The sequence below is a fragment of the Pipistrellus kuhlii genome, unplaced genomic scaffold (genome assembly GCF_014108245.1).
Source record: "Pipistrellus kuhlii isolate mPipKuh1 unplaced genomic scaffold, mPipKuh1.p scaffold_m20_p_10, whole genome shotgun sequence".
Lineage (NCBI taxonomy): Eukaryota > Metazoa > Chordata > Mammalia > Chiroptera > Vespertilionidae > Pipistrellus > Pipistrellus kuhlii.
Window position 1 is genome coordinate 1700467 of NW_023425405.1, and position 23939 is coordinate 1724405.

A 23939-nucleotide genomic window follows, 5' to 3' on the forward strand; every position below is an offset into this window, starting at 1 on the left:
TATTTAATTAAAAATTTTCATAATACTTAATTTTCTGATTGTATCACCCAGGTGTAGAGTTTTAAGATTAAATGTTTTAAGATTCCTTTAAAACAATATTTTATTGACTTTTTACAGAGAGGAAGGGAGAGAGGGAGAGAGGGCTAGAAACATCGATGAGAGAGAAACATTGATCAGCTGCCTCCTGCACACCCTCTACTGGGGATATGTCTGCAACCAAGGTACAAGCCCTTGACTGGAATCGAACCTGGGACCTTTCAGTCTCCAGGCTGATGCTCTATCCACTAAGCCAAACCGATTTTGGCTGTTTTAAGATTCTTGACCTTTGAAATAATTATAGTATACTAGAGGCCTGATGCATGAAGATTTGTGCAAGAATAGGCCTTCCTTCCCCTGGATGCTGGCACTGGCTTCCCTCCAGCACCTGGGACCTGCTACCTTCCGCCTTCACTCTGGCCAGAGCCACCTTCTGCCTTTGCTCCAGCCCTGCTGCCCTCTTGTAGCTTCCTCCACCTTACCTCCCAAAGCAGATGTCTGCACTTTGGAGTCAGTGGTTTTGGACTGCGAGAGGGATCTCAGATTGGAGAGGGTGCAGGGCAGGATGAGGGACTCCCCCTCTCTGTGTACGAATTTCATGCACCAGGTCCCTACTAGTTTTATAAAAATTAAATTTCAACAAAGATATTTTTAGAAGAGATTTTATGCTTTTAGGAATCTTGGTAACATACACTTCATGTTGACAGATTTAATATTTATTAAGAAATGCATAGCCAATCCCAGCAGCTCATTGCACACAGATGCTGAACAAGAGAATCAGGAATATCATATACATATCAATATCTCATCACACAGAGGCTCTGGACCCAGCTTGCTCTGGTGCAAAAATTGGTTTTACTACTGACTGGTATATGTCCTTGGGTAGGTTTCTTAACTTCTTTATGTGTCAGTGTCTTATCTGTAAATGGGATATTATTAGTCCCTCCTTCATGGGATTGTTGTGACGAGGAGTTCAGTTGATATTGCATTTAGCAGAGTTGGAACACAGCTGGGCCCAGAGGAAATATTTGGAATGTTAGCTTCTGTTTTCATCATCATCATTAAGGAGCACACTGGGAAGGGTCAGGAATGTTGGCTTCCTGAAGGCAGTGCCTCCATAGAGACCTGAAAGATAAGATTAGGTTAGGGATTTGAGGGAGACATTCGAGGCTGAAGGAGCTTATGACCTAATGTATTTTGTTCAAAGAACCATAAACCATTTGTTGTTGCTAAGGAGCTAAATTAGGAGAAATGAGGCTGGAGAGGTAAAAAAGACAGTCCCCGGGCAGCTTGGGATGCCCTGTGTTAGGAAGCTACATAGCTAGATATATATGACTTCTGCAAAGGCCATCATTTTACATCTAGTATCCTGTATATTTCCTGGAAGCATTCTACTCTCTATTCTCTCCGTACTGCAGAAATTCTTTAGTTCAATTATGTAAGAATGATTACCATAGATAAAGCTGAGGAGTTGTTTTTAGATGTGTTGACTTTGTGATGCTAACAAGCCTTTTAGGAAGTCTTTGGACATATGGAGAGACTTAAGCCCAGTCCTTTGATTTTATTGGTTCTTTCTCCTTCCCTTTCTTTAAACTATTCTCTTGGCTTCTAATCTCTGTGATCTTTCTCTGTCTCCTTTTTAAACGCCTCTCTCCCTTCTTCTCAGTGTATTTACCTTGTGTTCACAGTGTAGCTGTTTTTCACAACATTACCATGGGGACAGGCATCATCCCCTCTGTGAGGAGGAGGATGGCCGTGACTCCATGGGAGACAGTCTAGATGGGGTGCGCAGCCATCAAAGCGATGGCCACAATGGCCCAGGACAGTTTGAAAAGCCCACTAGGTCGTTCACATACATCCCGCCCCCTCCTTCCTTGAGAATCACTGGTATAAAATGGGGGGAAAAATATATTTTGACCTAATGGCTTCCTTTTCTTTCCGCATCATCTACCACTCCGACCTAACTCCTTGAACTTGAAATTGCGCCTTTGCTGCGAGGCGTAGAGGTCCCTGCACACATGGTTAAGTGACACAGCTGAATGCCTTTACTTCTTTTTAGACTGGAATGTTCTCATAACTTTCTTTGCCTTCTTGATCTGTGCACATTTTTTGTAGCCTCAGCTCAGGCATCATATCCTGATGCCCCAATTTTGGGCTAATTGTCCTCTATTGGGTCCCTACAGTACCTGCCACATACAGCATAATACTAAAGTTGACCTATGATTTTGGTCTTTCTGCTCTAAAAACTCATTGAAGGCAAAGATTTCATCTTATTCATCTCTTAATTTCTAGCACACAGCCAAGTACCTGGTTAATAATGAGTGTTCAGTCAATGCCAAAGTAAGAAAGGGATATAAATTGGAGAACATCTGTAGTTATTCTTTATCGTTATGTTTAAAACCTCAGAAAAGCTGAAATCCTCAGAGGGAGGTAGAGGAGAGTGTTAATATTTGAGCTTCAGGAAGGAGAAAAAGAAACTCAAATGAGGCAGGATTAGAACTCAGAACTCCTGATGACCACCCCATTAAGTGTTCTCATTATCCTGTATGTTTTTCAAATATGCATTCCCAAATCCTAAAAAAATTAGAAAAGTAAAATTTAAATTGAATGATTCATTCTTAGTTTTAGTAGTATTACAAAATCTTATTCATTTTTCCCATAAAAACTTCTCAGTGTTGCCCTGGCCCCTATGACTCAGTTGGTTGAGTATAATCCCATGCACTGGGAGCTCGCTGGCTAGATTCCAGGTCAAGGCCCATGCCTGGGTTGCAGGCTTGAGCCCAGGTAGGGGCCATGCAGGAAGCAGCCAGCTAATTGATGGTTCTCTCCCTCTCCCTCCAATAAAAATATATTTAAACAAACAAATAAATGAATTTCTCAGTTTTGCCTACAACTGTACAAGTATTAGTATCTTAGTAGAAGGATAAATTGGACTTTGTCATATGACCATTGTGTAATAATCTGATCTCCCAGAAACCAATTTTCTGGGACTTGGACAAGATATGTTGCTGCATTTCTCAGATGCTTATTTTGCTTGGATGATGTTTTATTTTGTTGTGTTTTCTGAGGCACAGTGTCTTCTATTCCGTATTAGAATATGTTTATAATTCTGCTTTCTGATGCAATGTTTGTCAGTGTATTGGAAATGAGGATTTTAATAAATTTCTCTGCTCAGCCAACACACTTCATGGAACAACAGTAGTACAAAGAGTAGGGTGTGTGTATATGTAAGGAGAACAGGCATGATCAAAGTAGAGTATGTCCAAGTATAAATAAATCATCCTGCAATTACAAATCATGGTTATTTATTTATTTGAAGCATTTAATCATCTCTTCTCTCTTCTTAAAAGTAAGTAATTTTCTATCCAAAGTATTTATTAGTGGTAAGTGTTAATTTAGGGTTGAAAGTAAATATTTAAAAGCACATCCTTTAGGGAAATAGGTTAACTATAATTTATGCCCAATAGTAAATTATTGTTATACCTATTCATTTGATAAGGAGCAAAAAGAAAAGATTTTATAAGGTTCTGAAATACATACAATTTAACATTTGTAATATAGAAACCCCTCCCAGTCTGCCTCAAATCTTAGTGCTTCTTTGATCATATCTCACTTTTGCAGGCCATGTTGAAGAAGAGATGGATGCTATCCGTTATGTATGATGGACTCCACCTTTGGTTTCTGGTTTTATAGACAAGCTGTTTCAGGCCAGTACTCAAAAGTATTTCTATTAGCTTAGCATTTACTCAGGAGACGGGTGGGGAGGAAATAGAACAATGGAGACACAGATAGATTGGCCAGGAAGCTTTGGGGTGTGGGGCATCCGAGTGAGGAGACTTTTTAGAAACCCAGCTGCAGAATAAGAGGCTAAATGGAAAGAATGGAACAAATCGTAGGACCCTGTTAACACTGTACGATTGTAATGTCTTCTTTGTACCGTGATGAAAGGTTGAGATGATGTTTTTATTAGGTCAAATAGTAAGAGGTGGGTAGGGCAGCCAAGCTTCTGTAGAATGAAAGTTTGTTTTCAATACAAAGAGCTGTGCCAAGTATGGGTAATGGAGGCTCTGAAGGTTTTCTTTAGGGTTTCAGGACTGAGTGAAGGGTCTGAGCCCAGGGCTAACTCTGAATAGAAGTGGAGCAGCAGTCAGACATGCATCCGAAGCAGGACTGTCATTAATCTTCCAGTTCCAATAGTTGGGAAAATATAGAAATTAGGGAATTATGGGGAATAGCTGGATATAGTTTGAGGCTGACCATGAGTTGCATTTTAGACCTGTTCCATTTCAAGTGTGATACACAATCCAAGACCATTTGAAAATAAAAATATACACTGGAGCTTGAACAAGGGAGTTAGAAGCAAGCATACTAATTTATATTTGTTTTCATAGAGGGCAAGTTGAAATGTAATCTGAATGCGCTTTCCCAGGCAGAGATGGAAGAGAAAAGGCAGAGGGATTAAAGGGGCATGACTCAGGGATCAATGGAGGCTAGCCAGTCTGGTGAGGTGGGAGTGTGTGCGATCAGCTTAAGTAGACTTTTCTTCACGGTGATGTCAGAGTAAGTTGGAGTGAGGCCATGTTACTGCTAAAACAGTCTAGGGGAGAGGTCAAAGGGCAAAGAGTCAAAGGGAAGACTATCAGGCTGAGAGAAAACAGGTGAGAGAAGAAACAGATTGGAAAGGTCAGTGATGTCATGGATGCCGGGGAAAGAGAATTTTAAGAAGGACTGGCCCTAGTTGGTTTGGCTCAGTGGATAGAGCGTTGGCCTATGGACAGAACCGCCCCGGTTTCCATTCCTGTCAAGGGCACATGTCGTGGTTTCGGGCTCAATCCCCAGTGTGAGGTGTGCAGGAGGCAGTGGATCAATGATTCTCTCTCATCATTGATGTTTCTATCTCTATCCCTCTCTTCCTTCCTCTCTAAAACCAATAAAGAAATAAATATATATATTTATATATATTTATATTTATATGTATATATATATATAGAGAGAGAGATAGAGATAGAGATATATTTTTATTTTTATTTTTTAAAGGACTGTACAAGATACTGCATCAGATATTGTTGACAGTTTCAGTAGGATGAGTACTGTAATAATTCTATTGTATTTAGCAGTGTGGATGTCATTCTGCTACCTAGTTAAGAGCTATATTCATGGAGAATCCAGAATAATATGGGTTATGGAATGTGTGGAAACACAATAAATAGCTCCAGAAAGGCCAAAGTCCAGGTTGAAAGTATAGGTCAGGGAGGTTGATTTGTATTATTTTGTTTTAATATGGAAAAGGTTTGAATGTGTTTAAGAAGGAATTCAGGAAAGAGAGAACATTTGAAGATTTTTAAGAAGGTGATAATATACTTTCTTGACAAGCCAGCATTTTATTTCTTTAGAGTTTAGATATAGAGTTCAATATACCGAATTATGTGAATGCACAGCTATTATCAAAGCAAGAGAACTGAGCAACCAGGGAAGCCTTTACTGAATGGTTAACCTAGATGACTCCATTCTGTGTGGGTTGAGTGGTTGATTAATCTTAGAAGCCTTTGAGTAACTTCTGCGGAATAACTTTGTCTGAGGAAATGTAACCTTTAAAATGATTTAAAAGCCTATCTCAAGTCCTACTCCCACCTCATTCCAGAAGCAGTAATTGCATTTGAATGGAATGCATTGACAGGGCAAGCAGTTATAATTCTGAGTTCCAAATTTCTGACTTTGTTTTGGACCACAAGTCGATGGAAATTGTTAGCTTCTCCTGCTTTAGGTTATTAGGGTCCCTAATTGAATTTAAAAATGGCTTTTGCACATAGTGTAGTATTAGAAAGGATATAACACATAAACAAATAAACAAGCACTTTAAGAGTTAGAAAAAAAAAGTATAGGAAAGATGAATTCGTAAATAACTGCATAATTTAGAGAAATAGAAAACAATAGCTTAATTTAAACATGTATTTAAAGTAAATTTATGTTTGCCTGTGAAGTGAAGAATAAGCCACATTGAAAAGCTTGAAAGGGTTAAGACTTCACCTATAATAAATTGGATTTTTGATTAATTGTGATAGTGTCTTACGCAGCGATTCTATCATTTTTGGTTCATGGGTTTCCTTGAGAATCTGACAAGAGAGTTTCAGAAAGATGGCAACCGAATACTGTTCCTCTTCTGTTGTTTCTGGAAATAACCACAGATGTTGGGTATCCTTGATATCTTATTCTAAAGTTAACTATCTCTAAGAACGGAACACTGAAAAGGGGAGCAAATAAAAGGGGAGCTAATGAGTCAAGTTTTGATTTCGATCTGAGCAAAGTAGGAAGGCCAAGGCAGATTTTGAGAAGACAGCCTACATGATCTGACTTACCATGTTGAACATCAACTGCTTTTTGTACTGGAGCACAAGGGGAGGCCCTGCTCCATGACACCTGCAGGAGTGCAGATGGGAGATGAGAGGGTTGGAGCAGGTGGCAGTGGCGAGATGTTGCACATGCATGTTCTTTGAAGGCAGAGTAAGATCAATGGGAGGATGAGATTGCAGTGAGAGAAACACAGGGGTGAAAGATGACTCCAACTTATTTGGCTTGAGCAGCTGAAAGTATGGAGTTGCCATTAGCAGAGATAGGCAGACTGTGGGAAGAACAGGGTTTGGGAGGAATATCAGGAGTTTGGTTTGGAACATGTTGGATTTTAGTTGCCCATTATCTACTCAAGGGATGATGTGAAATCGGTGGTTGGATAGAGGAGTCTGAGGTTTAGAGGAGAAATCTGCAGCCTGGGACACGTTTTGTGCATCATCAGAGCACATAATGTTCAATGGATGGGGTCACCTGGCACTGGGGTTCTCAACCCTGGCATCCTGCATATTTAAATAAGAACTTCTGGGTTTTAGCCCTGGCCAGCTTCAGCTTGGCTCAGTTGATAGAGCGTCAGCCTGCAGACTGAAGGGTCCTAAGACCTATTCCAGCCAAGAGCACATTCCTGGGTTGCAGGCTTGATTTGGTGGGGGGGGGGCGAGGAGGGACGCGGGGGGGGGGGGGGGGAGGGAGGGACGGGGGTGGGGGAGGAGCGGGGGCAGGGGGGAGGGCATGCAGGAGGCAGCCAATCATATTCTCTCTCTCTCTCTCTCTCTCTCTCTCTCTCTCTCTCTCTCTCTCTCTCTCTCTCTCTCTCTCTCTCCCCTTCTCCATTACTCTCTGAAATCAATAAAGAAATATATTTTTAAAAATTAAAAAAAAAGAACTTCTGGGTTTTGTTCCCAGAATGCAATGGCATGGTGCCAAGGCATCGGCTTTCTTTAGAAGCTGCCCACATGACTCACTGTAATATGTAAGCAGAGTTAAGAACTGTCCAGAAGTAGATAAAGTTAAATATTCCAAGAACTGAGCCTTAAACTATTCCCATATGTAGAGATCAGAAAATAAGGAAGAACCAGGAAAAAAAATGAGGATGAGTAAACCACAATAGAGAAGGAAGCAACAAAGAGGGACAGCTCAGGGGGAAAAAAAAGTGTCTCAAGATGGAGGGAATGATCATATGTTCGATGCAAATGAGAAGCCCAGTAAGATAAATGAGAAGTGACCACTGGCATTGCCCTATGAAAATCATCGGTGATCTTCATACTTTGTTTTTGTGATGGGGACAAAAGCCTGATAGAAGTGGGTTCCAGAGAGAATGAAAAGAGAACAGTGAAAGATTACTAGTGTAGGCTCCTCTGTTTAAGAAGTTTTCCCGAAGAAGAATGGTGAAAGGGCTGTGAGCTAAGGGGGATGCTTTTAGGGGTAGGGTTTTATTGGCTGAGTGTTGCTGGTAATGAGCTCATGGAGGGAAGATATTGATGATGCAGGAGAAGGATGTCTTTGAGTTGGCCAGAGGGGCAGAGATAGATTATAAAGTGCTACCTGTTATAGTTATTGATTTGAAATAATGTTAAACATATTAAAGTTTCTTTTTATTTTAGAAAGTTTTCAAAAAGTTACTTCATACTTACAATGATGGTATTAGACATTGCTTAATACTGTAATTCTCAAAGAAGGAAGTTTTGGAGAGGAAATACAGGATAGTCAGGATGTTTTGAATGTTCTGACAAAAACTGGCTGATGACTCATGAGTCTTGTAGTTTATGAAGTGGGTACACGGGGAAATAGTAGCAGAGTATTGTTCACTGAGTATAATTTTTGTCTTCAAATATTTGAGGTGACCTGTCACAGTTGAAACTTTATCTCAGAGGCTCACAATAAATCAGAACATTTTCTTTATGTTTTGTATTTTACTTTACCTAAATTCTTATCACTTTAGCTAAAGTGTTTTACCTTTGAAAGAGTTAGTTCCATTTCTGAGGATAGATGAATATAAATGCTGACACCAGCTGATGAACTGAAACAATACTGTTGTGTCATCCATACTGTACTTCCTCTCCAAATGCCACGTGTTCAGCCCATGGGCAGTGTAGGAAAGAGAAAATTCAAAAGAAGCGTAACAGGATTATATTAACATCCCTTTGTCTTTTACTAAAACTATTTTGGTAATATCATATTTTATACTTTTTAAATGATTGTCTTCAGTGCCTTCATATTTTCTTACTTTGCCTCCAGGGTTTTACTACAACATTATTTCAATTCCTTTCTGTATGTCCCCTCCGTCATCGCTATGTATTCAAACTGGCTAAATAGCACAGAAATGTTTAAGAATGGATGATTAGGGAAATATTAACTTTGAACACAGAGTTTTAAAAAGGATTCTGAAGGAGAAGGAACGAAAAGGTGCCCTTCACGTCTAGGACTATATTTTGTGTGCTTTCGGAGAAGATTTTATCTTTGATGATCTAGCATGCAAGCCTACTTGTTACTCCCAAGTATACTTCTGTATGTCTATCCGTCTGTCTGTCTCTCTCCCCCTTCCCTATCCATCCCCAATTCCCACTTCTCCCTCCTCTCATTTCTCTCTTTTTCATACTTTCTCTCTATCCTGATTCATTGCAGTTAGATATTTTGCCTCATTTCATTGAACAATTTATTACAATTTAGGAGAACCCAAGTGGCATTGACTCATGACATTTTCAATAATAATGTTTTCAGATGGGTTTATTTGAGTTTGTGTGTTTGACAGTATGAGAGTATGAGGACATAGCTTAAGAGAAATTCCTCTAAAAATCTCTATCTAGGGTGAAAGACTTTTGAAATAATAATTTTTTTTCTAGATTGAATTATATTGTCATTGTACTAGACTTGATTTCTTTCAGAATACATATGTTTACTTCATTACTTGGCTTTTAAAAGTTATTTTGTCTCAGTGGGTTTTGCTCAAAGGTTAGAGCATTGGCCCACAGACTGAAGGGTTGTGAGTTTGATTCGGTCAAGGGCACAAACCTCTGCTGCAGGCATGATTCCTGGCAGGCACTTGTGGGAGGCAACCAATTGATGTGTCTCTCATATTGATGTTTCTTTCTTTTGGTCTCTCCCCCTCCCTTCTACTCTCTCTCTATTAAAAAAAAAAAAAAAAAAAAAAAAAAAAAAAAAAAAAAAGTGGGGGGGGGAGGTATCCTCTGGTGAGGATTAACAAAAACAAAAATATTCTCATTCTCAAATGAACCTGCCTCACTCCAAAAAATGATTCAAGTGAAAGAGAAATTCTAATTTCACTGAGAAATGTTTTTACTAATTTTAATACTTATATATTATAGTATTAAACTATTATACTTTTGAAAATATTTTATAATTAGTTTAAACCTCAGCTAATATAGAATAAATTAGGATAGAGGGGAGCTTTTGGTATAAAGTAGTAATAGTTCTGAAACATTCTTGCAAGGTGAAATTTTTTTTATATAGGAGGTTTGTGCATGCTATGAAAGATTCATCTTTGTTTTTGTGCCCCCAAGAATGTTGTCTTTCTGTTGTTAGAAGCCTCACTGAAACCAAACATAAAGACAGCAACAAATACCACAGGCAATTATGGGATTTTTTGGGGGGAAGCATTGGTTTGTCTGAATTGCCACCATAAGTGGATGAGCTGAGACTCAGAAAACCCCAATGGGGATCAGCCCTGATGAAGTGCAGAGGGTTGGGAAACAGCTCCGTAGGAGGGTTTTTATCTTCTTCTTCTTTTTTTTTTTAATAAGTTTTTATTGTTCATATTATTACAAATGTTCCTTCCCCCCCCCCCCCACCATTGCTCTCCTCCACCAGGTTCCCACCCCACCCTCTGCCCTTTCCCCACTCCCCATTGTCCTCATCCATAGGGGCACAGTTTATGTTCAGTCTCTTCCCACATTCCCCTCTCCCCTTTTTCCCAAGAATCGTCAGTTCACTCCCCTTCCATACCTCTGATTCTATTATATTCACCAGTTAATATTGTTCATCAGATTTTTTTTTTTTATTTCCTTGGTTTTTAGATTCACTTGTTGATAGTTACGTATTTGTTGTTCATAATTTTTATCTTTATTTACTTTCTCTTTTGAAAGAACCCCCTTCAGGAATTCATATAATTCTGGTTTGGTGTTGATGAACTCCTTTAGCTTTTTTTTTTTTATTAGTGAAGCTCTTTATCTGACCTTTGATTCTGAGTGATAGCTTTGCTGGATAGATTGTCTTTGGCTGTAGGTCCTTAATATTCATCACCTTGAATATTTCTTGCCATTCCCGTCTGGCCTGCATTGTTTCTGTTGAGAAATCAGCTGACAATCGTATATAAAAGGTGCTCCTTTATAGGTAACTACCTTCTTTGCTCTTGCTGCTTTTAATAGTTTCTCTTTGTCTTTTGCTCTTGGAATTTTAATTATGATTTGTCTTGGTGTGGTCCTCTTTGGATTCCTTTTGTTTGGAGTTCTGTGCGCTTCCTGGACTTGTAAGTCTAATTTTTTCACCAGGTGGGGGAAGTTTTCTGTCACTATTTCTTTCAGTATGTTTTTGATATCTTGCTCTCTCTCATCTTATGGGACCCCCATAATTCTGATGTTGGTTCACTTGAAGTTGTCCCAGAGGTTTCTTACATTATCTTCAATTTTCTGGATTCTCTTACCTTCTAGCTTCTGTGGAGGAGTGTCTTCTGGCTCTTTATGTTCCAAATCTTTGACTTGATTCTTGCAATCTTTCATTCTGTTTTTAAGACTCTGTATGATATTTTTTATTTCAGACACTGTATTCTTTATTTCTTGTTGATCCCTTATCATTTCTTGTTGATCCCTTATCATTTCTTGTTGATTCCTTATTAATTCTTGTTGATCCCTTTTCATATCCTCATAGGTCTTACCCATCTTTTCTAGGAAATTCTTGAAAAACCTTATAAGCGTAGATTTGAACTCTATATCTAGTCGCTTTTTGTCCTCCATTTCTTTCGTTTGTGATCTATTTCGTTGTCGCATTTCGCAGCTACAGATGGGGCGGAGTTTCAGGATGGAGCCTACATCATCCCCACCCTATGCAGCTCCTGGGTTTCAGGGTCCTTCAGTACTCGCTGCTAACGCCTCTGAGAGAAAGGTACCCTTGATTTTCGCCTGCTACCAAACAGTCTATGCTCTCCCCCAATGAGCCCGGTATTGGGGTTCAGTTCAGTTGGAAGTGGAGTTGGAGGTGGCATTCAGAGCAGACTGGAGCCCCTGTCTCCTTCCCGCCAGGGCAATCCCGTGGCACAGCCAATTGTCCCTTCTCTGCGCGCAATGTGTGCGCCTCTGGGACCTCCTTTCTCCGCTCCCCCTGGGTTCCGCCTTACAGCCCAGCTCCCTCTGTTTGAGCCTTGGTCCCCAGGGTCTGGCCTAGAACTGGGGTTCAGAGCAGTCAGAACTGGGCCCAACACAGTTGGAGCGTTTATCTCCTTCCTGCTAGGGAACGCCAGCCAGGCCCTCGGCCTCCCTCCTCTCCGGCTCCGTCCTCTCCTTGCGCGCCACGTGTCTCCATACCTTAGGCTTTTACAGCTCCTCCGCACTTCCTTCTGCTTTTCTCCTTGCTGCTTGTTGTAGAATTTCCAGTCAGTCGACTTTCCTGTAGTTCTGGGTAATGTCCATTTTATATTTTAGTTGTATTTTATTGAAATTGTTGTGTGCGGCTGCGGCTAGGTGTTTACCTGGGCGCAGCCATCTTGGATCTCTCAGTTTTTATCTTCTTTTCTGCAATTTAAAGTAATACAGTTAGGCCGAAAAATGTTTATTCCATGAGAAAGCTGTTTATCTGCTTTTGTCGGTTTTAGAGTACTTGCAAACACATGTTCGTAGATTTTTGTAGCTCTGAAATTGTTCGTACAGTAAAGTAAGGTGGAGGTATTTATACCTTATAATTTCAATGTAACACTGTCCTATTTATCTGAGGCTTATGATGCTGCCTTAAAGAAATCAAATAATGTTAACAGAGAACATGGCTGGAGAAGGAGGGATGTGGTAAGAGTAACAATTCAATCATTGATTCATAAACTAATTCCATAAATAGCAGGATTTACCTCCTGTGCATCCTTTGCCATGTGCTTTGGCATCTCATTTTGCTGTCACATTTCACGTGGTTTGTTCTTCATCTTGCCTAGAGTATACGCTAGATGCCTGGCCTCTTTGGCCAGGGCCAGGGCGGGCCTCCTGAGCCTTGTCAAGGTGGAGCTTCTCCTGCCTTCAGAGCCCTGTTCCTCCTGCTGGGGATGCTGCCTCTTCCTTCATGGGGCCCCAGAACACTCACTGCCTGGCCTCCGCCCTTTGGACTCACTGTTGTGCCTTACCCCAGCCTGGGAATCCTGTCAGTTTCCTCCTAGTGTGTTTGTTTACTCCCAGGCTACCTTGAAGACCTCGTGTCACAGGTGACCTGGCCAACCCTGTGGGTCTCTTTAGTAGATTAATGCTAGTAACAAAAGCATTCGGTACGAGGAATTCTGGTGCAAGATTGTGACTTAGGAAAAACCTAAACTCACCTTCTCCCATAGACATCTGTGCCGCTTCAAATTCATATACTAGTAGGGCAAATTCTTCTGAAAAATAAAAATCTAGTCAGTTGAATCCTATACATCAAGCAAGTGAGAAAAAAACAAACAAACACATCATAGCTGGTAAGAGAAGCTGAGACATAATCCTACCATATATCCAAATCCTGGGGTGATGGCCCACAATCAGGAGGGAACTCAAAACCCAGAGTTTCTCTCTAAGGAATGAAGTGTTCAAACTTCACATTGGGCACCTTGACTTTTAAGATCTGCACCCAAGAGATGAGCCCCCAAAACACCTACTTTTGAAAACCATCAGGTCTTGGATCCTTGAGATTCTCAAGGCTGCAGTGAATTGAGAATGTCTCTTTAAGGGTTCACAGGCTTGGACCCATCCCCAGGGCCCAACACAGAGGCAGCCAACGGAGTTTTTTTGTGGGGTCTTGAAGAATGGTGCAGTTTTCCCCCTAAGGTTATTTTAAGTTTGTTGAGATGAAAAATAATAGTAAAGATTTTTGTTGTTGTTCAACAAGTGTGGTCATCTTTTTATTCTACGTGCTGTTGACCATAATCAAACCCTGGGCCCTTCAGTCTTCAGTCCAATGCTCTATCCACTGAGCCAAACCGGCTGGGGCCAAGTGTGGTCATCTTTGTTTTGAGGTGCAAATATAGTCCTCTTTATTTTACCTCCTGACCCAACTCACTTTCTCCAGCAGGTGATGGTTTTCTGGCTGACAGCAGTGTGCCAGAGGGCTCTGTGTGGAGGCGCATTTCCAGTTATGCAGGCATCAGGTCATGCAAGGGCGGGCGCCAGATGCTGCGAGTCCTCTGGCCTAGAGACAGGGAGCTATTGGAGCTGAGCTACCGCGCTGTCTTAGGAAATGTCTCCTGCCTCCGCGAGCACTTCAGAAGCACAACTCCCTGGAGATGTCTGTGTCCCTTCCTCATAGCTGGCTTTTCCTAGAGGCCATACAGGAACTCAGCCATTCTGGCTGGGGTTCAGGACTACCAAAACCTTCTTCTAGCCCGCTTTTTATCTTGTGTTGAGAAATAACAGTCCCAATGGAGCAATATCTGGGAGGAAGGATGCCTCACCCATTGGGGCTTCTCCACACCATGAGTCAGTCCCATTGCACCCTTACCAGGCAGACAGGAGCCTTAGCAACTAAAGGCATGGGAACAGCCGTGGGTTGTCTGTAGTTTGGAAGCTCCAGAGTCAGGCTTTCTCGCAGTGCAATTTCCTAAATTACTAATTGTGCATTTTCTAATGACTTCATGTTCTAATCTGTATTGTTTTTTGGCATATTGTTGGCCTCTTCAAAAGGAGAATGAACCTCTATTTCTCCATGTATAGTTTACGTGACAGGGATCTGATTCAGAGTGTATTTTCAAGCGTTCTAAGCCTTAGGAAATGTTAGTTGAGATTAGTTAAGATAAGACACATGCACAGCTGCATTTTTTTTCAAAATTTTTTTATTTTTTGCTCAATCAGGGGCTGTAGGTTATTCTCAGAACTCACTGCTCTTTGGCTTCCCTGTACTCCATTATGTAGCGTCTTTGTTCAAAGAAATACAAGAGCAAGTCACACCACATTTTGAAAGAAGGAAACTAAAGACATAGAGGTGTGTTTAGACTAGAGCTGAGCTTACCCTGCAGAGTTTTCTGTTGGCTCTAGGTTGGGGTTCCTTTCACTGTAACAAACAGCTTTCCTCATTTTTTCCTAGTAGTTTGGGCCATATATAATTGGGATCGTTTCATTATAGAACTAACGTGCTCTTAAAGAAATGAATCTTCACTCTCATTTTTAAATACAACAAAGCCGCTTGGATTAGTCACAGATATTTCCGGCAGTCACCTGAGATGCTGTTTAGGTCCCAGTGGGGACCTTCATTGGGATTGGGAAGCTGGCAGCTGATTTCCAGATAAGACAGCTCCATGGCTTTCACACTGATGACTTTTTCTAAAACCTAAAGATTTTGTTTGGGTTTGTGTCTGCAGTGATTCATAACTTTAAACAAAAATAAAACATCGTGCTGAAGATTTCCTTTCATGCTTTTTTTCCTTTAGCTTCTTGGCTGCTGGTATAAACTCCCCTCCCCTCCCCTCCAAATTTGCAGTAATTTTCCATCTTGTGCCTTGTTCTCCCCTCAGTCACCCACTGAGTTATGCAGTTCCTGGTTGGCCCAATTTGGGACAGGGACCTTTTCCTGAAATCTAGTTGGTTTCTCAGAGGTTAAACACTTTTGGCAAAAACTGCAAATATGACTGAATAAAACCATGAAAAGTAAAAGCTTCGTAATGGGGCCAAGAATTATTTCAAACATTGAACTTCATGGATACAGAGGAATCATCTGTTTTATAGTTTGTTTCTCTATGTAAGGCTTAGTTTAATAATTCTTATAATCCTCTCTTTGCTTCACACAAAACCATCATCTTTATGCCTTTTATGATTTTTGATTCTACTGGGGGTGGGGGTGAGGATGGTGGTGGTAGAAACTGTAACAACTATTTTTTCTTAGTTTATTTAACTTCTATTGCCCCAAGTCACAAATAAACGACTCTTTCTAGAACACAGGTGAAAAGAAAGATGTTTCTGGCAAGGAATGAAAAGTCAGATTATTGATTTGATATTAGGGATTCATTTTGTTGTTGTTGTTGTTATATTGAGGTGTTTTTCTACTTATAAAGTACAGGAAATAAAAGTTTTTGGTAGATGTCTCTGTAAATTCACCTTGTTTCATATCACTTTAATCTCTAGAATGCATTTTGGTTTGTGGTTTTTTTAGGGGCCTGTTAATAGATTTGGTTTTTCAGAGTAGCCCAAAGTGCTTTTCCAGGAAATTATATAGGTGGCATGTTTAGATAAGCTGTCTATTTTTTGTAAGTTTTAATATTTACATAAAGAGCTTATTATTTTGAGACGTCTGTCATTTTATCAGTCTAGTTAGGCCACTAGAGTTCCTATGTAATTGCAACATTGTTCTTGTTCATATAATTATAGGCCTTAATTTTTATATTTTAATTAGAGTTCTTTCTTTTGATTGTGACATCTCTTTCTTATGTCTGTTTTGACAATGTGATTGGCAGCAGTTCATCAACTTTACACGTACTTGTTGAAGGTTAACATTTACTAGCAACTCTTCATTAAAACTGAAACTCAGAATCATCTTTAGAAAGGAAAGGGACTTGACTCAAGGCCAAAAACAAATCAGCAAGACAAATCAACAGAATGTTCTGGATTTAAAACTGATGTCCCCCAGGAAGATTAAGTGAGTATTAGGAGTGATCCCTCCCTCCAAGTGGCTGCTGCTAATTATTGCCTCCATGACTTAGATGAATTTCCTAAATTTCCCATAAATCTTTCTTGGTATTGCTAAACTGGGGATAACTGCTTCTTAGGAATATTATTAGAATTGAATAAATTAATATCTATAAAGACCTTAAAACAGAGTTCAGTATAAAGTAAGTTTCTTAAATAGTTTTGTGTTTTTTTAATGAATGAGTGATGAAAACATCACTGTCCCAAGATAACACCTATTTTAATTCTGACAACAGCCAATAAATACTTTTTCTTCATTAATGCTAGGCTTCCCATATATGTAAAACCATCAGTCATACCTATTAGTTATAGAAATCATGAGTTATAGGAGACAGGCTAGAAAAGGTGTATTTGACCTATTTAGAGCTAAGAACATTTTAAAATTTTTCTTTGTTTACTAAAAATACAAAGACAAGAACAGACTTAATTAACTGGTAGATCTTGTTGGCTAAATGTAGGAGTTTGGAGAGGTCTTATTCTTGGCTTAGGACTTCTGATTTCTGTGTGACAGCTGTTATTATTGTCTACAATCTGGAAGGTATTTTAATTTTCAAAGGAATATAGCCTATGAATGAATGAGTTGTTTAGTTTGGAATGCCAGTTCTACCACTCTTCACCTGAGACTTTTGATTTCACACCAATGACACTCAGTCTGTTCCTCCTGATTCCTTACTGGTGTCTTCTTTCTTTCTGTATATGGGCTGGCCTGACTCCCTTGGTTAGAATCAGACACAAAAACTTTTTATTTCTTTAGGCTACCAGATCTTACGAATGTCTCCTCTTCTTCTCGCTGATTTGCCAGACTTATCCATCTGCCACTTCACTTCCTCAGCCATCCAACCCCATACCTCCAGCTAATTATAAGACAATTTAGATTCCTATTGATAACTTCAACTTCTCATGCTCTAAAAATTAATTCATCTGTCTCTTGTCATTCTAACAGAAAAATCCACATACTGAGAAAAGATAATCATATTTGACAAAGGCCTGATATCTTGAATATTTAAAACTTTACAAATCAATAAGGAAAAAAAAAAGAGGCAAATCAATAGAAAAGTGAGTGGAAAGCATGAACGCTGAACAGCCATTTCAAAGGAGAGGAAACATGAATGGCACAGAAACATGAAAAAGTGTCCAAACTTAGTAGTAAGTAAGTAAAACCTCAGTGGGACACTTAACTAATTGGCCTGTGTGAAATTATGACAGTGTCAAAGATTGGTGAGGATATGCACTCCTGAGCATTTTCATACTTGATTGGTGGGGTTAAATTTTGGAGCAGTCATTTGGAAACAAATTTGGAATTACTTAATAAGATTAAACATATGCACATCCTGTGACCTACCCATTATTCTGCTACTTACTTAGCATCCCTGCTCTAAGAGACTTGCACAGAACTGTTTAAAACAGCCATGTTTAGAATACAAAAACACTGGAAATGACCAAATATTCATAAATAGCATGATGGATAAATAAACCATGGTGCATTAAATCAATGGAATGCTATACACCTGGAAAATAGGTGGACTAAAGCTACATTAATCAACAAGGGTAAATCTGAAACACATACTTTTGTACAAAAATGCTCCTCATAGGAATTTTATGGTGTCGTTTTAAAATTACTCACTTACAGGTTCTTCAGCGTCAGTGAGCTTTTGCAGCCTCCCTCTTTCAGTCTTGAAATGCAGCATTCAGCAGAGGAAAAGAAAGTTAAGATCAGAAGTGTAGCTTACTGCCAGTTCAACACTATTTTCATAATAATAATACTGATAATAAAGCTAGCTCTTTATGACATTTTTAATAGTTTACAAATGATAATAATATAATTCCCGTACAAGCTCGACTGTACAGAGACATATATAAGTGAGATATTAGGATAAAAGTTTATAAAGAGATAAACCACAGACACGTTCTAGAAACCCAGTACTTTCCAAGGTTATGAATGTGGATGCTTTCCATGTTCTCCTTCTATGATCAGCTCCTACTAAAACATCAGGGAAGATGGAGAGAAACCTGCAGACCCTTACAGCTCTGTGATCTTTTCCCAGTTGTTCTACAGACCATTGTAAGGCAGAGTGGGCCCAAGAATGAAAGGAAAGATTGCTGCATTCTTTGAAGCCTTAAATTCTGCAAACAGCTCTGGAGTTTCTCTTTTGAATTCTTTTTGGACCCTCCCTAGTCTGCCATCTGGCATTTAGAACGTGGCCTTGTGTTTGCACATTCCCCACTTTTACAAAGTTAGAGACTCCATGAAGTTAGAGACTATAGGGAATCAGGCATATTCCAGGAGTTGGGGAGCATATTATGGGATGATCTCGCAGTTTCCTGACACTCCTCAGAGGCACTCAGAGTTCACGCCAAGACTGAAACGCAGTGGGTGTGACTGGGATGGGGTGGGGCGGCTCCGCATTGCTGCCACTGCCAGCAGAGTGCCCTCCTCAAGCTTGCATTGTGTAAAATACAGAAAAAGCGAAACACAACACCAACCAACAACAACACGCACCCCCAGAAATAGTCCTGGTAAAAATTCACAAGCATTTCAGAAGTTGGTGTTATAACATTGGTCTTAAATAACTTTGTGATGCATGTTAAAGTCCTCCAGAAATAGAAAATTTCTTCAACTGCTCTTTTGCGACAAAAGTCTAAAGCAGTGATTTTTAACTGTTGAATTTTTAAAACATGCAGGGGCACTGATTACCCCCCCCCCCTTAGATTATAAAAGAAAAAAAAAAAAGACAACCAACACAACAATAGCTGTCCAATGTGAATGAATCAAAAACGAATCAAAATTATACTTATTTTTTTATCAGATCAGCAAAAAAATATATTTGTTGGTGTGCAGCAGGAATTTAGTAATTTATGTAAGCTATGGCATGAAAAAACTTGAAAATCACTTCTTTTAAAGGAAAGAAGTTTAAAATATGGGGCACTAAATCTCTAGATTATGATCTCTTTGATTTCTTGCCTTTTTATATCAGTTTGTGAAGTTTGCTAGATATTGTTTTAAAGGGGGATTATTAGAGATGTCTCAGGAAATAATGGAAATGCAAAGTGCGCTGCCACACCGGAGTGGGAAAGCAGTGTCACTGTCCTCATCCACATTTGTTAAGGGACAAATCCTTCCTTAGAAATAGGTGGGTGAGGGCAATCGGGGGGGTTAATTGGGGGATAAGGACACATATGTCATACCTTAATCAGTAGAGAAATTTAAAAAAAAAAATGGCAGGAGAACTTGGATTCCAGGAACAATGGTTGCACCTAAACAGAAGTCTCAGTTTTTCTTTAGTTCTTGTGAAACTAAAAATATTTGATACCATGAAATGGAGTCAGTTTTATTGGCAAGTAAAGCATGCTGATCCCAGTTCAATAGATTCCAATTTGACTATTGATTCAGTTATTCAGTAATATACTGAATATGTCTTTTTTCGCTGAATTTTTGGAGCAGGTGAGTGGAACAGTTGAAGGATTTTTTTTTTTTTTTTTTTTTTTTTTTTTTTTTTTTTTTTTTTTTTTTTTTTTTTTTCTGATAAGACTTCAATGTCCTGGAATCGTTTTGGCCTATGTGACAGAGAGCAGTTGGATATAGGGAAGATGGATATACAGAAAGAGGAGCCTAGTACCAAGGTTGGTTGCATAGTGTGTGACAGGAATAATCTCACCCACATCCACTGGTGCATGTATAGACAGCTACAATCCCCCCCCCCCCCCGCCCCCTCACATGGAGTATTAGTTCTAAAGATCTTTCATGTAGAATTTAACTTAAGTTTATTTTTGAGATTTCGGCCTACAAAAGACTTCTAGGAAAGCCTGCCATTGGGTTCTGGGTTTCTTATTTTGACCAAGTGACTATTCAGCCTACTGAGGATTTACGCATTGTGTGCCCCTCCTTTCCCCCCACTCTGCGGCCTCTTCCCCGTGGGAAACGAAGACTGCTGCGTCCACTGCATCCTGGCCTGCTTGTTCTGCGAGTTCCTGACCCTCTGCAACATCGTCCTGGGACAGGCCTCCTGTGGCGCCTGCGCCTCGGAAGCCTGCTGCTGCTGCTGCGGGGACGACGCGGGCGACGACTGCCGCTGCCCCTGCGACATGGACTGCGGCATCATGGACGCCTGCTGCGAGTCCTCGGACTGTTTGGAGATCTGCATGGAGTGCTGCGGCATTTGTTTTCCTTCGTAAACATTTCTCTTCCCTTCGTGCTAAAACTGGAGAGTGTTTTAAAGTTTCCTTTTAAGGAAGGAAAAAAAGCACACGGTAGGATTTCATGAAACAAGCAACCTGGTATTTGCACTGTTGACTCATGTTAGTCACCTCTGAAAGCCTTTTGTCCCCTCTCACCAGATCTACATGGTTTAATATGGGACATGTTAACTACTTTTAAACTCTTTCATAGGACTCAATGACTAAGGGACATTTTGACCAAAAAAATAAAACAAAACAAGCCAAAAACCAACAAAAACAACTAAATAATTCCTCCTTTTCGTACATATTTCTATTTCTTTTACTCGTTTTCAGAAGGCTTTTGCTCCAAATGTGTTATTTCTCCATGGATATTCAAAGCAGACTAATTTTATTGGGGCATCTATTCATGGTTAACAATAGACATTTTTACTTTAAAGTAAACTTGGGGAAACAAATCTATATAGTAGTTGGGCGCCCCAAGTTCATCTTTATGCTCTGTTCTCCACTTTCTGCATTTGCTCAGCAGACATTGAGTGCCTACTGTGTGTCATCTGTGAGATGCAGAGATGGCTGCCACTCAGTTTCTACCCATGAGAAGAGAGTTTAGTGGAGGAAAGAGACCTGTAAAAATGAACCACAAGGCATACTATGGGGATTATGAGAGAGAGAAACTCAAAAGGATATGGGAACGCAATATACAGAAAAGAACAACTAATATCTGCTGAAATGTTCAGAAAGTTCAAGGAGAATGTGACATTTGAGGAAGCCTCTTTGAATGAGTGATTATCTGCTGCTGGGATGAATTATTTGAACTTAGGGCAAAGTTTAGGTGAATAGCCTGCACTGTGTATTTTTAAGCAGTTAAAGAATAAAAACCTTAAGTATGGATTTTCTTTAGTTGTAAAACCTATAACTTAAAAAAAAACACACAACACTATAAACTTTAACTAAAATATACATTTTTTTACATTAATGTAAAAGTTATGATAAAGTTTTGGGTAAAAACAGAAGGCCTTATTTATAATCCATATTTTCTAAAGAATGTGAAATGCTTTTTGACAAATTGCATTTAAATTAGGAGATTTTTAATATTAAACTCCCGGTATTTTTGTTTTAATTTATTCAAAAGCCTTTTTTTTTTTAACTTGAGAATTGTGTTGTTTTCTAAGGGGGCTCATGGGTTGGTTTGTCTTTGGTTTGTTTCTTAAGCAGTGTTGTATGTTATAAACAGCCAGCCACTCTTCCAATGCAGTGGGAGTCTCAACATCCACTACCTGACCAATTTCAGTATTGCGATTTTATGTAAAATTAAACTAACAAGGCAGGTTAGGAAACCTTGTATACCGAAATAAGTCAATTACAAGACTGAGGATATTGCTATTGAGATGGACACTGTGTTGGGCAGATAAAAGGAGGAGGAAGTGTTCACATCACGTGGTCTCCTGCATTTGATCTTCCTGAAGTTGTAGTTTGGTTTGATGTAATGTCATTTCTTGAAGAAATTTTGAAAATATACTTTGGATTAATAGTTATTTTTAATTTTTCTGGTTGAATATCAAATTAAGAGTAAAAACAAGTGCATATTTTTAGGAAGCTTTTAAGCAAACCTAGTCTTTTAAGAGAAATTTTAAATCTAAACCATGGCAATGCTACCTATGGTTTTTTCTTTGAGATGAAACCTAGATTCTACTTATAACTTTACCTAAAGTGCTTAAAAAGTAGTTACCTCCCTCGTTTACACACATACACTCATAACTTTAAAGAGTCTGGTTTGAATAGAATTCTAGTAAACATCTGTCTCTCCCTTGACTTTCTCTTCCTTGTGTTTTAGTTGTTACGTCAAATATAAGAACGTCATAGTAACCAGAATCTGAATATTTGCATGTACCCAGAGTTACCTTAGGCATATACCATATTAGGATGTGTGTCATCTGTGTATTGTCCTATTAAAGCCTTCTAATGTTCTAAAATTATTAAAATATTTCACTTTTTATCCTGCAGAATTTCTCAACCAAGTGGTTAGTCTAATACTTAACTATATTCTGCTACTATTTGCAGTAAAAACATTAGCACTTTTAAAATAATGTTTCTCTGTAACAGAGAACACTAATGGAATATTTTGGTTTTTTCATATTTGTACCCCTAGCGCTTTTCCTCTGTTGTGTGCTTTGCAGTCATTCCATAAAGCACCTGGTGTTACTAGGGAGATTAGTGGGCCAGACTCCCCTGTCATTCGTAGGAGTGAGTTCTTGGGGTTCCTCTGCAACGAGCGTTTTCAGGAGTCCCCACAGAAGACAGAGATGTGGGAAAAGGCTCTACTTGCGGGGAGTTACATTCCTTGGGCTCCAAAGTCCCTATGTCCCTTCTGCCAGTCCTGAGAAAGGTGCCTCTGGGGTCTTATTAGAGCCAAGAAAGTCCGTGTTGCAGCTGGTTCCGGCAGAGCATCAGGCTGGTTAGAGTCCGTTAGGCCATGGAGAGCTGCATGGCCGTGGACCACGTGGGTGAGTGCAGGGAAAGGGCCCTCTGCACAGGGGCCAGGCACAGACAGCAGGCAAGGGGGCCACACAAGGAAACTCCCTTGTCTAGGAGTGTTACTGTTCAGGTCTCACACTTTTGCTGTGGTCATGCCTGTGCTGGCCACTGACTGTCTTCCAGGTGTGACTGACAGCTGAGCACCCAGACCTCCCAGACCTTGCTGGGCATGCGTCCAAACTGCCTCTGTTCAGTCCCTTCCCCCTTTGATCATCCGGGAACAGACTTGGAGAGTGTTAAAAGACAGCTTCCTAGCAAAGCCGAACTCGTCTCAATGGCATGCCTATATCATCTAGTCTTCCCTTAACTCCTACCCTGTTAAATAATTATAATGCTATCACTTGTATTACTTTTTAAAAAATAAATGGGGAACAAATCAAAGTAGGCAATTGTGAAAATAATTTCAAGGTGTTTTAGAATTTCTGTATGTAACATGTTTTTGTTGAATTATATGGCCGTTGTGACTAAGTGATACAGTTTACAGTTATAGACTCGGTTTCTTTTTAAATGTGGAAACAATCTCATTTTTAAACTTGATCTGTATTATCATGAATACATTACCTTGAAATAAAAATAGGACCTCTTTCTTGTGCTTTAGAATATTTTGTAGAGATGTTCTGTTGTATGTAATTGATATATTAATTGCTGTTTGAAAAAGTTCAACTGTAATTTTAAAAACTGAGGATTTTATCACGTTCATTCCTTTTTTGAAGGTTTTCTAGTCTCCTTATGTAAATCACACCCATAATGAACTATGAAAAATATCAGTTCAGCTTATACTGAAAATCACAGTTGACATATTGATTTCAAAACATAGTATTCCACAATAGGTCAAAATGCAAGTTTTGTACCTTTTAAAAAAAGTAACTTGTTTTTACATATTTGTTTTGGAATTGTCTCTCAACTTATAAAAATTAAGGTGGTGTGTGTTTTTTTTAATCCTTACCCAAGGACATTTTTCCTTTGATTGTTAGAGAAAGTGGAAGAGAGAGAAAT

General features: G+C 39.4%; 1 protein-coding gene across 3 annotated transcripts in view; it reads left to right on the forward strand.

Moving 5' to 3' along the window:
• MDFIC (MyoD family inhibitor domain containing) overlaps positions 1-23538 on the forward strand; it is an 81587-nt gene extending 58049 nt beyond the window's left edge. For all 3 annotated transcript variants that reach the window (XM_036424841.2, XM_045576123.1, XM_036424845.2), the window contains one exon: positions 20161-23538. In XM_036424841.2, coding sequence (XP_036280734.1) covers positions 20161-20408 — 248 coding nt within the window. In that variant the 3' untranslated portion in view covers positions 20409-23538. The remainder of the gene's footprint in view (positions 1-20160) is intronic.
• The last annotated feature ends 401 nt before the right edge of the window (positions 23539-23939 follow it).